This window comes from Mustelus asterias, chromosome 9, assembly GCF_964213995.1.
Source record: "Mustelus asterias chromosome 9, sMusAst1.hap1.1, whole genome shotgun sequence".
Taxonomy (NCBI): domain Eukaryota; kingdom Metazoa; phylum Chordata; class Chondrichthyes; order Carcharhiniformes; family Triakidae; genus Mustelus; species Mustelus asterias.
This window is the reverse complement of record NC_135809.1, coordinates 10,598,293-10,614,039: the sequence shown is the minus strand read 5'-3', so window position 1 is coordinate 10,614,039 and position 15,747 is coordinate 10,598,293. Positions and strand designations below refer to the sequence as shown.

At 47.3% G+C, this 15,747-nt stretch overlaps 1 protein-coding gene across 1 annotated transcript in view; it reads right to left on the bottom strand.

Annotated features, from left to right (window-relative positions):
* c9h12orf56 (chromosome 9 C12orf56 homolog) overlaps positions 1–15,747 on the bottom strand; it is a 65,841-nt gene that overhangs the window by 31,775 nt on the left and 18,319 nt on the right. The window contains exons 2-3 of the mRNA XM_078221137.1: positions 11,836–12,013; positions 2,536–2,626 (exon numbers count right to left, since the gene is read on the bottom strand). Of these exons, the coding sequence (XP_078077263.1) occupies positions 2,536–2,626; positions 11,836–12,013 (269 nt within the window). The remainder of the gene's footprint in view (positions 1–2,535; positions 2,627–11,835; positions 12,014–15,747) is intronic.

Genomic DNA, 15,747 nt, shown 5'->3' with positions numbered 1-15,747 from the left:
ACTACAGATATTGAGGGATCACAGTGATTTGTGCTTATGTATGTGTGTGTTATCACATTAAGGATTCTTTCTTTCTTTCTTTCATGATCAATGGGGCTTCCTGAGAGGATAAGCCTGGTTTCCATAGCAACAAGGAGAAAGACTAACATCGCCTCGACATGTAGAGCTTGACATTGGGGGTTGCGAACAAGAACGCAAACATAATTCATGCATCTCAGGGGTAGTTTGGTGCCAAAGGGCAAGGGCCTTGATATCCCTGCTATAGTAACGGTTGTCACCAGGCAGTGCTGCCCGTTAGAGATAAGAGTTTCCATCACAACATCTTCACAGGATCACCAGCAATAGACGCAAACTTATTCAGCGACACATTTCATTTTGAACCGAAAAGCGAACTTCCAATAGCAGCGATTTGCATTTATTTAAAATGGGTTTAAAATGTAAAACCAGCGTTGCTTTGATCAAATATGTAGCGACACTGTTGATCGCACCTCCTTCAAAACGTACAGACGTTCTGGCTTGGATAGAATTGGAGAGACAGAGAGAGAGAGAGAGAGAGCTTCCAAAAGAGAAAACGCTGGAAAATCTCAGCAGGCCTGGCAGCATCTGCAAGGAGAGAAAAGGGCTGACGTTTCGAGTCCAGACGATCCTTTGTCAAAGCTTTGACACAGGGTCACCTGGACTCGAAAGGTCAGCTCTTTTCTCTCTTTACTGCATCCGCAGTATTTTGCTTTAATCTTAATGTTCAGGCCTAACCTCGGCTCGCACTCTGTCGACGCTCCAATAAAAGTAGGCGTGCGCCCCCACATGAACGCACCTGGTTGCTAGAGGACTCGTCAAAGAGCTGACTACGGTGGCACAGTGGTTAGCACTGCAGCCTCACAGCACCAGGGATCCGGGTTCGATCCCCGACTTGGGTCACTGTCTGTGCAGAGTCTGCACGTTCTCCCCGTGTCTGCGTGGGTTTCCTCCGGGTGCTCCAGCTTCCTCCCACAGTCCGAAAGATGTGCGGGTTAGGTACATTGACCATGCTAAATTCACCCTCAGTGTACCCGAACAGGCGCCGGAGTGTGGCGACTAGGGGATTTTCACTTCATTGAAGTGTTAAAGTAAGCCTACTTGTGACAGTAATAAATAAACTTTCTCAACAATCAATGTATTCATTCTCAGCTCCAAGATCAATCTGGCTGCAAAAACCAGCGCTTTGCCCCAAGATCCCCCCCCCCGCCGCTTTCCCCTTTGGCTAGTCGAGTCACATGACCTTTCTGATGCACGCCCCTTTAAGGGGCTAACTACTACACGGTCTTAAACACAAACAGAAGATGCTGGAAAATCTCAGCAGGTCTGACAGCATCTACAGGGTCTGAACAGGTTAGATGCCGAGAGGCTTATTTTCCCTGGCTGGAGTGGTCACAGTCTCAGAACAAGCGGCCTGAGATCAGGAGAAATTTCTTCAGAGGCTGTTGTGAATCTGTGGAATTATCTATCTACCCCCATACGGTGTGAATGCTCAATCGTCGAATATGTTCAAGATAGAGGAAAGATTTAAGGAAACTAAGGGGATTAAGGGGTCTGGGCTTAGTGCAGGAAGACGGTGCTGAGGCAGGAGATCAGCTGTGATCTTACTGAAAAGCAGAGGTGGCCCAAAGGACCGCCTGGTGTATTCTTGCTCCGATTTCCCTTATGAATTGTCCAGAGATTCCAGAGCCACTCCAGATCGGAATACCGTTCTTGCGTCCTTGTGCACCAGTCGCTGAAGGTAAGCATGCAGGTGCAGCAGGCGGTAAAGAAGGCAAGTGGTATGTTGGTCTTCATTGCGAGAGGTTTCGAGTACAGGAGCAGGGATGTGTTGTTGCAATTATACAGAGCCTTGGTGAGGCCACACCGAGAGTATTGTGCAGTTTTGGTCTCCTTTTCTGAGGAAGGATGTTCTTGCTCTCGAGGGAGTGCAGCGAAGGTTTACCAGGCTGATTCCGGGGATGGCAGGACTGAAGTATGAGGAGAGATTGACAAAGTTAGGATTGTTTTCACTGGAGTTCAGGTGAATGAGGGGGGATCTCATAGAGACTTATAAAATTCTAACAGGGCTAGACAGGGAGGATGTTCCCGAGGGTGGGGGAGTCCAGAACCAGGGGTCACAGTCTGAGGATTTGGGGTAGACCATTTAGGACGGAAGTGAGGAGACATTTCTTCACCCAGAGAGTGGTGAGCCTGTGGAATTCATTACCACAGGAAGTAGTTGATGCCAAAACATTCAATGTATTGAAGAGGTGGCTGGATATAGCACTTGCAGTGAATGGGATCAAAGGTTATGATGAAAAAGCAGGATTAGGCGAGTGAGTTGGAAGATCAGCCATGATCGTAATAAATGGCGGAGCAGGCTTGAAGGGCCGAATGGCCTCCTCCTGCTCCTATCTTCTATGTTTCTATTAATGAAAAGATCTCCCCAGGGAATATTATTCAAACAATCTACATGTTTAATTAGTCCCTTAATCCACATCATAAAGGATTGTCATAAAGGATTGTAATAATTCCTACCTGAGAGAGAATTCATTCAGAGGTCTGTATTGCTGTGTGTTCAGTATGTCCGATGTGCTGATGCCCTTCTGCGTGTTGCTACTTACCAGAACTAAAGAGAAAAAGACCTTGTTGGTTCTTAGAGAAAGAAGCATTTGTCAAATTAGTTTCCATATTTGAATGAAACAGTCACGTACGTTTTATCATTTCCCATCCTGTGGAACAGGTCTAGATACTGTTTCACAGCCATAGAATCAGAGATCATAGAATACCTATAGTGCAGAAGGAGGTCATTCAGCCCATCCCATCTGTACTGACCACAATCCCACCCAGGCCCTATCCCCATAACCCCACATACATGATCATAATGAGTGGCGGAGCAGGTTCAAAGGGCCGAATGGCCACCTCCTGCTCCTATTTTCTATGTTTCACATGCAGGCTTTTTGGTTGGGTATTTTTGGGCGGTATTTTTGTCCCTATTTCTCCTCCTGTAGACCCAGCCTGGAGTAACGCGAGCGCTTTTCATCCCCTTATTTAAGGAAAGATATTGGCTGGAATTTTACTGTCCCGCCCGCCATGGGGATCAGCGGGCCATGGGAAGGTCCATTGACCTCGGGTGGGATTTTACAGTTTCGGGACAAACGAGGGCGTAAAATCCCACCCATTTTTTCATTTGGAGGCAGCTCCAAGAAGGTTCACTAGGATGATCTCCGGTATGGTAGGGGTCACAGTCTGATCATTTAGGACAGAGATGAGGAGACATTTCTTCACCCAAAGAGTGGTGAGCCTGGGGAATTCATTACCACAGGAAGTAGCTGATGCCAAAACATTGAATGTATTCAAGAAGCAGCTGGATAAAGCACTTGGGGCAAATGGGATCAAAGGTTATGGGGAGAAAGCAGGATTAGGCTATTGAGTTGGACAATCAGCCATGATCATAATGAATGGCGGAGCAGGCTCGAAATGACCTCCTCCTGCTCCTATCTTCTATGTTTCTATGGAAGGATTGTCTTCTGAGGAAAGGTTAAACAGATTGGGACTCTACACATTGGAATTTGGAAGAATGAGAAGTGATCTCATTGAAACATCTAGGAATATTAAGGGGCTTGACAGGGTAAATGTTGAGAGGATGTTTCCCCCTCGTGGGAGAGTCCAGGACCAAAGGGCAGAGTCTCAGAATAAAGGGGCACCAATTTAAGACTGAGACGAGGAGGAATTTATTCTCTGAGGATTGTGAGTCTTTGGCACTCCTTGCCACAGAGAGCTGCGGGGGCAGATACTCCAGTTTAATGTCTCACCTGAAGGATGGCACTTGCAACAGTCCTTTGGTACTTCAATGAATCATAGAATCGTAGAGTTCCTACAGTGCAGAAAGAGGCCATTTGGCCCATCAAATCTGCACCAACCCTCTGTCAGAGTGGTTTACCCAGGCCCTCTCATCTGCCATATCCCCATAACCCAAAATATTTACCATGGCCAATCCATCTAACCTACAAATCTTGGGACACTAAGGGGCAATTTAGCATGGCCAATCCATCTAATCTGCACATTGTGCGACACTGAGGGGCAATTTAGCATGGCCAATTCACCTAACCGACACATCTTGGGCTGTATCTATGAAATATATAAATCTTTTGTTAGACATATAATGATCTGGATTTTGTAGTCAGCGGCAAACAAATAATACCAGATATTCATTACATTAACACAAGACTTTCTGCAGAGTTTTGCAATGTGTATTGATTAGAAACACAAAACAGCACACCCTCTCTACTGGGCATCTGGGACATGGCAAGTAGGGTGTGTCTCATTAACCACTGAAGCTGAAGAATCCTTACTGATTATAGCTATCCTCTACACTATCCACACTAGTTGCCCGTGTAGAGGACAGCTATAATGTCCAAAATACTGATGGGTTAGTAGAGGGGTGGTAAAGTGGCAGCTGGACTTTAACATAGAGATGTGTGAGGTAATGCATTTAGGGGAGTCAAACAGTCATAGGGAATATACAATAAATGGGAATATACTAAGAGGGGCAGATGAAATGAGAGATCTTGGCGCACAAGTACACAGGTCCCTAAAGGCAACAGCTCAAGTAGACAAGGTTGTAAAGAAGGCATATGAAATTCTCTCCTTCATTGGCAGAGGTATAGAATATACAAGTAAGGGTAGAATGTTGGAATTGTATAGAACACTGATGAGGCCACAACTAGAGTATTGTGCGCAGTTCTGGTCACCACATTACAGGATGTAATTGCCCTGGAGAGAGTGCGGAGGAGGTTACAAGAATGTTGCCACGGCTGGAAAAGTGTAGCTATGAGGAGAGATTGGGTAGGCTGGGGTTATTTTCCTTGGAACAAAGATGGCTGAGGGGTGACTTGATTGAGGTGGACAGAATTATGAGGGGAAGAGATAGATTGGACAGGATTACATTGTTTCCCTTGGCGGAGAATTCTAGAACCACGGGACAGAGATTCAAGATAAATGGCAGTAGGTGTAGCGGGGACATGAGGAAGAACCTTTTTGTGCAGAGGGTGGTGGGTGTCTGGAATTCGCTGCCTCAGGTGGTGATGGAGGCAGAGACCCTAAACTTCTTTAAAAAGTACCTGGATCTGCACCTTAAGTGCGGTAAGCTACAGGGCTATGGGCCGGGTGCAAGAAGATGGGATTAGAAAGAGCACCTGGGTGTCCTCAGGCTGGCGTAGACAAGCTGGGCTGAATGGTCTCCTTCTACGCTGTAACTTTTCTATGGTTCTATGGTAGGCAGAGTTTAAACCAGGGAGCGTCCTTTGGAATATTGGATTCAGTACAAAGCGTGTATAGAAAGCAATAGAGACAGGGAGCGAAAGATGCCATTAGGAGGGAGATGAAAGAAAAAGTTTTAAAAATTGAGATGTCGAACAATAATTAAAATCTGTAGGAATGAGACTCCACACTTGCAAAGATAAATGCATTTTCAGTGTTTAAAATGTTGCTGGGTAGTAAGACTTATCATACCATTAAAAATCCATTTGCATTTTTGAATTGACAATCACCAACATTTTCTGGCATGTTTAGCGGTGCTCTGCTGGATAAGTAGAGCATCTTTGCAGCATTGCGTGTAATTCAATGCTGAGTCTGTCAGTGAGATAGTGTTAGAGGAAAGCAGTGTGGATCCAGGCAACCCACGCAGCATGTTTCTGGTTTTCACAATCAATTATTACCAACAGCTTAAGTCTATCCTAATACCACGATGCATAGAAGAATCATAGAATACCTACTATGCAGAAGGAGGTCATTCGGCCCATCAGATCTTCTCCAACAACAATCCCACCCAAGCTCCTATCCATAACACTACCCTGCTGATCCCCCAGACACTGAGATACAATTTAGCGTGGCCAATCCACCTAAGCTGTACATCTTTGAGTGTGGGAGGAAACCGGAGCACCCGGAGGAAACCCACGCAGACACAGGGAGAACGTGCAAACTCCACACAGACAGTGACCCGAGGATGGAATTGAACCTGGGTCCCTGGCACTGTGAGGTCTCTCTGGCCAAGAGCTTGAGACAAAAGCTAGAACAATTTCAAAAACGCAGAAAGTGTTATTGGCTCGCCTTAGGGGAACATAAGAACATAAGAAAAGAGTACAAGAGTTGGAAAATCATGCTGCATTTATATAAAACCTTGGGTAGGCCACATTTGGAGTATTGCATGCAGTTGCGGTCACCACACTACCAGAAGAATCACAGAATCCCTACAGTGCAGAAGGAGGCCATTCAGCCCTTCAGGTCTGCACCGACCACAATCTCACCCAGGCCCTATCCCTGTAGCCCTACATTATTACCCCGCTAATCCCCTGACTAGGGTCAATTTATCATGGCCAATCAACCTAACCTGCACATTGGACTGTGGGAGGAAACCAGAGCACCCGGAGGAAACCCACGCAGACACGGGGAGAATGTGCAAACTTCACACAGACAGTGACCCGAGGTCGGAATCGAACCCAGGTCCATGGCGCTGTGAGGCATCAGTGCTCGCCACTGTGCCGCCCCAGGGCATGGAAGCTTTGGAGAGAATGCAAAGAAGGTTCACCAGGATGTTGCCTGGTCTCGAGGGTGTTGACTATGAGGGGAGGTTGAATAAACTCGAATCCAGAACATGATTTAAATAAATTCAGTCTGAATTCCCACCTGTCTGTCAGAAATTAAAGCAATGTAAAAAACATATTGAAATTCTTACAGAAGAATTGGGTCGTTGGATTAACCAACAAGAGGGCACTACGTGATCTGGGATAAAAAGGCAAAAAAGACCAAAAATTTCAAGGGTTTGAACCCCAATATTGCTTAATAAAAGTGGAAAATGAAATCAAGGGGACAGGATATAGTGCAATAAATCTGAACTTACTGTTTACTAAAGGTCTTTGATCAATTGGGTGTCATCGCGAGTTCTAACAACATCAACTAGCATTTATCTAGCGCCTTTCATGTGGTTAGAATTTAGCACTGAGTCATACAAAAAAATATTAGGATGGGTGAGAGAAGGTTTCTGGGGAACACCTTGTCAATGTTGCAATCCTGTCATAACCAGGTGCATGTTTAGCTGTAAGTGAGAACAGCTCCTACTAACTGGGGAAAGGGCTCAGTGGTTAAAACTGTGTGGTTAACACTCAGTGGCTCAGTGGTTAACACTGCTGCTTCACAGCACCAGGGACCCGGGTTCGATTCCCGGCTTAGGTCACTGTCTGTGCAGAGTTTGCACGTTCTCCCCGTGTCTGCGTGGGTTTCCTCCGGGTGCTCCGGTTTCCTCCCACAGTCCAAAGATCACAGATTCATCATGGAATCCTTAAAGTGGCATTCGGACCATCAGGTATGCACTGACTCTCCAACAGAGCATCTTACCCAGGCCCTCTCCCCTTAACCCCACATATTTACCCCACTAATCCCCCCAACCCACACACCTTGGGACACTAAGGGGCAATTTAGTCCAAAGATGTGCAGGTTAGGTGGATTGGCCATGGTAAATTGCCCCTTAGTGTCCTAAGACGTGTAGGTTAAGGGTACAGAGGAGGTTCGCAAGAATGATCCCTGGAATGAAGAGCTTGTAGTATGAGGAACGGTTGAGGACTCTGGGTCTGTACTCACTGGAGTTTAGAAGGATGAGGGGGGGATCTTATTGAAACTTATAGAATACTGCATGGCCTGGATAGAGTGGACATGGAGAGGATGTTTCCACTAAATGAAAAACTAGAACCAGAGGGCACAACCTCCAGCTGGAGGGATGATCCTTTAAAACAGAGATGAGGAGGAATTTCTTCAGCCAGAGAGCAGTGAATCTGTGGAACTCTTTGCCGCAGAGGCCAGTCATTGAGTGTTTTTAAGACAGAAATCGATAGATTCTTGATTAATAAGGGTATCGGGCTTATGGGGAAAAGGCAGGAGAATGGGGATGAGAAAAATATCAGCTATGATTAAATAGCGGAGCAGACTCGATGGGCCGAGTGGCCTAATTCTGCTCCTAGGTCTTATGGTTAGGTGGATTAGCCATGGTAAATGCTCGGGGTTACGGGGATAGGGGCAGGAGCAGAGGTGTGGGGTGGGCCTGGATGGATCTTCCACACTGTCGGGATTCTACGGTTCCACACAAGAACCGGTTCCACCTCTGTGGTGGGAAAGGAAAAACCAAATCTGTGCTCTCTGGGTTTTGTGACTAAAACCCATGTTAAGGAAAGACTGGCTCCTGATTCCTCCTTCATTCGATGAACTATAACACACCTTAAGAGGAGGAGAGGTTTCAAGAGGGACTGTTGGAACTTGGGACCTTGACAGCTGAAGGACCGGTGGAGAGATGGACAATTGGGGAAATGCAAGAGGCCCGAATTGAAGGAGCGCAGATATCTTGGAGAGTTGCACGGGCTGGAGGAAGCTCCTTGTGTGCAACTTCAAATGGGCTCTCCCAGTAACACCTAATTCCAATGTCCTCCACACAAACTGTCCCTTCAGACAGTGCCCGTTCAAGCATACCTGATCCATCCAGTCTTCAAGCATCATAGGGGGCGGCACAGTGATTAGCACTGCTACCTCACAGAACCAGGGACCAGGGTTCAAAGAAACATAGACGATAGGAGCAGGAGGAGGCCATTCAGCCCTTCAAGCCTGCTCTGCCATCCATCACGAACATGGCTGATCGTCCAACTCAATAGCCTAAACCTGCTTTCTCCCCATAACCTTTGATCCCATTCGCCCCAATTCCCATTGGAAAGGTATGGAGTTATGGGGATAGGTCTTGGGTGGGATTGTGGTCGCTGAAGACTCGATGGGCTGAATGGCCTCCTTCTGCACTGTAGGGTTCGATGATTCTACAATCGACCACGGATAAATGTGCTCGGATAGTGATGGATCAAACTCCCACTGTAGCTGCTCTTGGCATGCTGGGCATTTTTATCTGAAGCAGTCAGCAAAGAGTGTGGAAATGGGCCTTCCATTTTGCATTGGAACAGTGAAGTCTTGTTAAAGTATTCATGCTGTACTATAGAATCATCGAACCCTACAGTGCAGAAGGAGGCCATTCAGCCCATCGAGTCTGGACCAACCACAATCCCAACCAGGACCTATTCCCATAACCCCATGTATTTACCCTAGCTAGTCCCCCTGACACTAAGGGACAATCTAGCACGGCCAATCCACCTAACCCGCACATCTTTGGACTGTGGGAGGAAACCGGAGCACCCGGAGGAAACCCACGCAGACACGGGGAGAATGTGCAGACTCCACACAGACAGTGACCCGAGCCGGGAATCGAACCCGGGTCCCTGGCACTGTGAGGCAGCAGTGCTAACCAGTGCCACCGCGCCACCCCTGGCTCTCTGGTCCTGCGCAAAGCTGTCAAAAATCCCCTTCAATAAACCATTTTATTTTAAAAGAAAAACCACTGACAAGGAGAAAATAGGTGATAAAATGCGGCGTTTTATTGGTTTAATGGTGGTGAGAGATTACTAAAGTTTGACACATTTGCTTTTTTTTGATGCTTACGCATTTTATTATGTTGTTACGACCAAATCCACAAAGCTGGGATTTATTTTTATTGCAAATACAGCACGAGGATTTTAACTGCGTGAAGCTGGGCTTTATTTGTAAGTGTAAAATTGCGAAAAACATTACTAGTATTCAAACAGATCACATTTATCAAACACCAGCAGTCAGTTTTGCGCTCGGGGTAAAGGGCAGGGGAGTGAGTTATTGGAAAACTGTTTCAAAGGTGCAGCATGGACACAATGAGGCTAATTTTTAACCCCAAACAATGGCAGGGGTTGTGATCAGGCAAGGTTTAAAAGTTTAAGTTTATTTATTAGTGTCACAAGTAGGCTTACATTAACACTGCAATGAAGTTACTGTGAAAATCCTGAGTCGCCCGTAGTAAGCCCATGGAGGCAGAAGTCCCTTCACCAAAATCCCTTTATTTACAAGTCCAACAACAGCATACAGAGAGCTTTCAGTTAACAGTCTACACTAGGAGTGCCAGAGGAACTGACGCGCCTAGTTAAATACAAAGCAGGAGGCTTCCTGATTGGCCCATCAATTTGGCAGGGAGTTCATTTTCTAACAGGCCCACCTCAATTGCCTGATTCAAATCGTTACACTGCCACACTCCGCCGCCTGTTCGGGTACACTGAGGGAGAAATTAGCGCGGCCAATGTGCCTAACCAGCATGTCTTTGGACTGTGGGAGAAAACCGGAGCACCCAGGGGAAATCCACGCAGACACGGGGAGAACGTGCAGACTCCGCACAGACAGTGACCCAAGCTGGGAATCGAACCTGGGTCCCTGGCACAATGAGGCAGGAGTGCTAACCACTGTGCCACCATGCTGCCATCTGTGCCACCGGGTGATAGTTGGTTATGTTGCTATGGGGATGGGCATCGTTTGATTTGAGCCTGAGAGCTAATGTTCTGGGAACTCGGGTTTGAATCCCACCACGGCAGATGGTGGAATCTGAATACATTTTAAAAATTCACAGGATTAAGTAAGTCTTAATGGGGGGGATGGGGTTGTCCAGTCATAAAGTTTATTTATTAGTGTCACAAGTAGGCTTACATTAACACTGTAATGAAGTTACTGTGAAAATCCCCTCGTCGCCATACTCCGGTGCCTGTTCGGGTAACACTGAGGGTGAATTTAGCATGGCCAATACACCTAACCAGCACGTCTTTCGGACTGTGGGAGGAAACCGGAGCACCCGGAGGAAACCCACGCAGACACGGGGAGAACGTGCAGACTCCGCACAGTGACCCAAGCCGGGAATCGAACCCGGGTCCCTGGCGCTGTGATTTGATTTGATTGGATTTGATTTATTGTCACATGTATTTGTATACAGTGAAAAGTATTGTTTCTTGTGCGTTATACAGACAAAGCATACTGTTCATAGTGAAGGAAAGGAGAGAGTGCAGAATGTAGTGTTACAGCAGCAGTGCTAACCACTGTGCCACCCATAATCATGGGGTATTCGATCATGTGCAGTTAACAAGGCAGGACAGCTCGATCCAGCGGGGAAGTAGAAGGGCACTTCCATAGTTTTTGTAAAAGTTCTTTCATGGGATGAGGGCGTCACTGGTTAGGCCAGGGTTCGGAGTCCAAATCTAATCGCCTTCTCAAGGGAAAACTTGCTGAGAGAGACGGGGAGTGTAGTAATTGATTAAAAAGCAAACAGAGTGAATGAGGGTAAATGGGGGGAGAGAGAGGAGACATACAGAAAAAAGGTCACACAGGTACAGAGCAAGAGACATAGAAACATATAAGATAGGAGCAAGAGGAGGCCATTCGGCCCTTCGAGCCTGCTCCGCCATTCATTACGATCATGGCTGATCGTCCAACTCAATACCCCAATCCTGCTTTCTCCCCATAACCTTTGATCCCATTTGCCCCAAGTGCTGTATCCAGCCGCCTCTTGAATACATTCAATGTTTTGGCATCAGCTACTTCCTGTGGTAATGAATTCCACAGGCTCACCACTCTTTGGGTGAAGAAATGTCTCCTCATCTCCGTCTTAAATGGTCTACCCTGAATCCTCAGACTGTGACCCCTGGTTCTGGACTCCCCCACCATCGGGAACATCCTCCCTGCATCTACCCTGTCTAGTCCTGTTAGAATTTTATAAGTTTATAAGACAGACAGACAGACATGGATTCATGGCAATTTTAAAAGGATACTTTAAAAGTGTAATTTTAACAATGAGATATTCTCGCACTCGGTGCTGTTGGGTCCTGCAGGGCCCAGTGTGCTCAAATGTGCCAGGTACAGGAGGGTTAATCACGGCAGTATCCATTCGGAGTGACTATTACAACGTACCTTCCTCCTGGGCAAGGGCACCAAATTTCCGTCTGCCGCTAATGAGGGCAGGTAAATATTTATTGCGGCTAACTTGGATCTTGTGATGTTTCTTCTCTGTCCGTGAAATATAAACGATGCGGATGTGCTGCGCCGACTCACGATCTTGTCCGCTCAGAAAGTCCGGATAATCGTCGACCTAGAAGTATAAAAGGTTATACCAGTGAGAAAATCATTCGCGCTGATCTACTTTATTGTTTAATGAGCAGTGGTGTTGGCCGGAATTTTCCAGCCATTCGTGCCGGTGGGATTCTCCGGTCCCGCTGCAGCGAACAGAGATTTGGCTGAGTTCCAAATTCCCATCCTCACCTGCAACGGGCCGTGGACGGCCGAAAAATTCACCATTATTTTTAATTCCTTAGTGAAGCAATAATCCCTCTTCAACAATTTTCCAAGGGGAGGCGGTGGAGTCGTGGTACGGTCACTGGGCTGGTAATCCAGCGACCCAGGGTAATCCTCTGGGAACCTGGGTTCAAATCCCACCAAGGCGGATGGTGAAATTTGAATTCAGTAAACAAATCTGGAATTAAAAATCTAATGATGTCGATTGTTGCAAACACACATCTGGTTCACTGATGTCTTTTAGGGAAGGAAATCTGCCAACCTTACCTGCTCTGGCCCACAGAACATTGGTTGACCCTATAATGCCCCCTGAAATGGCCTTGCAATCCATTCAGGTGAAGCGCAATTAGGGATGGACAATAGATGCCAGCCAGCGACGCCCACATCCAAATATATATATAAAAACTGGCCTACTGAGTATGAATATGAGGGAGGAAGGAATAGGAAAATATCTAAATAGGGTGGGATGTATTAAGAGGCATGTGCAGCACAAATCCACATACCATCTGGGCCTGTTTCTGTGCTTTAAGTTCATTTATTAGTGTCACAAGTAGGCTTACATTAACACTGCAATGAAGTTATTGTGAAAATCCCCCAGTCGCCACACTCCGGCGCCTGTTCAGGCTCACTGAGGGAGAATTTAGCACGGCCAATCCACCTAACCTGCACATCTTTCGGACTGTGGGAGGAAACCGGATCACTCGGAGGAAACCCACACAGACACGGGGAGAACGAGCAGACTCCGCACAGACAGTGACCCAAGCCGGGAATCAAACCCGGGTCCCTGGCGCTGTGAGGCAGCAGTGCTAACCCACTGAGCCGCCCCATGTAACTTCCATGTAACATGTCAGGTTCTCCAAACACAACCCCGGCAGAGAAAACAAACAGGTTAACATTTGCAGAAATAAACCCCTTTTGTCAGAATTCATAAAAGAAAAACTTGCATTGATATAGCATCCTTCAACACCCCCAGGATGTCCCAAAATGTTTTACTGCCGACAAAGTACCTTATGAAATGTACAATACAGGAAACGCGGCAGCCACTTTAAGCACAGCAAGCTCCCACAATGATATAATGAGCAGGTTCACTGTTTTTGGGGTGAGGATTAAATATTGGCCAGGACGCAGGGGTTGAGGGGAGAAGCCGCACCGTTCTTTCAAATAATGCAATGGGATATTTTACCGAGAGGCCGGATTGACATGTGATCAGAAAGACGGTACCTCTGCCAGTGCAGCACTCCCTCAGCACTGCACTGGGGTGTCAGACTGGATACCATGTGTAACATTCTGACTGCAGCGGCCAGTTGTTAAGGCAACATCCCTCTACGTCTGAGGCTTAGCTCCTTAAAGAACACAGGGCGGAATTTAACTGGCCCGTTCACCGGGGATTCACCGTGGCCCCAAAATCATATGAGGGGGCGGTAATGGGGTTTGCACTGGTGTGATTTCAGAACATGATCTTCTCCCCCCACCCACCGGTGATGTGATTTTGGCCGTGAATATGATTTGCGTTCATGTCAACACATTCTAATGTTATTGAATGGCTTTACACCGTAACATCCAGCCACGTTGATTGCCTCCCCCTGGTGGTGGGATGCCACGCCGCGGTGTGAATTATGGCGATGACCATGCCGGGGTTGCGGAGGTGAATTTAGCCCCCGGGTGCTGAGGGACATGGATAGGAAGTGCCCTGGCACTGCCAACCTGGCACCGCCAACTTGGCACTGCTGACCTGGCACCACTAACCTGGCACTGCCAATCTGGCACCACCAGGCTAGCACTGCTGGGATGGGTCCTTGGGTTGCACCCTCATGTGGGGGGGGGGGGGTGACCATTGATTGGGGGGTGGGGTTGTGCATGTATTGGGTTGGGTTGAGGAGGAATTTCTTCAGCCAGAGAGTGGTGAATCTGTGGAACTCTTTGCCGCAGAAGGCTGTGGAGGTCGGGTCATTGAGTGTCTTTAAGACAGAGATGGATAGGTTCTTGATTAATAAGGGGATCAGGGGTTATGGGGAAAAGGCAGGAGAATGGGGCTGAGAAAAATATCAGCCATGATTGAATGGCGGAGCAGACTCGATGGGCCGAGTGGCCTAATTCTGCTCCTATGTCTTATGGTCTTATGGGTGGAGCCAGGGTTTGTGAAGGAGGCTGCGTGCAGAGACTGCGAGGCAGGGGAGGGGGGATTGGGTCACCATGATGGTTGCGTGGTGAGGGGGGGTGGGGAGAATACTATGGGATAAAGCGCATTCTTTGAATTTGGCAAGTTTGGCAAAGGTGCTCCCTTGCTGGGTGGAATAAGATCCTTTGCCTCAACATACTTACCAACTATTCTGTGCCATCTTAAGAGTTCCAAAAAAATAAACTCCACGTAGAGTGGCAAAAGTGTTTGGATTCTTCTCATTTATAGTCAGGCATTAACATTAGGAAAGTGCCATTTCTGGAACGTTCCATTGCCTCATGAAACATCGTGTTCAGAGCAAGAGTTTTATCTGGACAGAGGGTGAATTGGTAAACTGGATACAGAGTGAACAAGCTCATTCTGAATATTAAGTAAGTGAGAGAGCTGCGACTTGGGCTTGCGAACCAGTCTGTTCCCCTCTCCTGCAAGGCTCTCTCCCACAGGAACTAACTCGGAATCTTTCTTGTCTTGTGTGTTTCCTGTTCAAATCAGTCACAGATAAGAATCATGAGCTCGTTAGTACAGGCTGGCAGTGATGGACAGTAAAGAATGCTGCTTTTTGCACCATCACCAGCTTAACACCATCAGTTAAAGCATCGAAACTTTGCTGGATTGGAAATAAAGTAAGGAAGCATGGAGTTGGTATTTATGCCTCATTGAATCGAGCTTTCCAGACAAGGTGCTCAGACTGAAAGGCATATTCATCAGATTCGGAAACCTGCCAGTCTGATCAAATTCTCAACCCAGTCCGTCAGCCAGACTCAGTGTTGTTAATTATCACTGAAACAAAATAAACAGAACAAAGGTTTGTTTTCTACCACTTAAGGCTTGGCACTTTCACCCCACCATCCGTCCAAGAAAACTTGAATTGGGCCAAAGATCAAAATCCTGTCGTAGACGCTGGGAATTGAAAATAAGAACAGAGTGAGCTGGAAATGCTGGAGACGGCAGAATCCAAGCTGGAGGAAGTTAGAGACAGTGTTTACCACCGCCCCCCCCCCCCCCCCCCCCACCCCCCCACCCCCATCCCCGCCAACCTCCTTCCTACACAGGCCGCACTAAACCCGCACACACTGCCATTCCCCACCCCGACATTCCCCATTACCAACCCCCCATTCCCAACCCCGACATTCCCCATCCCACCATTCCCAACCCTGACATTCCCCATTCCCAACCCCAACATACCTCATTCCCATCATTCTCCACCCTGCCATTCCCCACCCCGCCATTCCCTATTCCGCCATTCACCATCCTGCCTTTCCCTATCCTGCCTTTCCCTATCCTGCCATTCCCCATCCCGCCATTCCCTATCTTGCCATTCCCCCTACCCCGCCATTCCTCATCCTGCCATT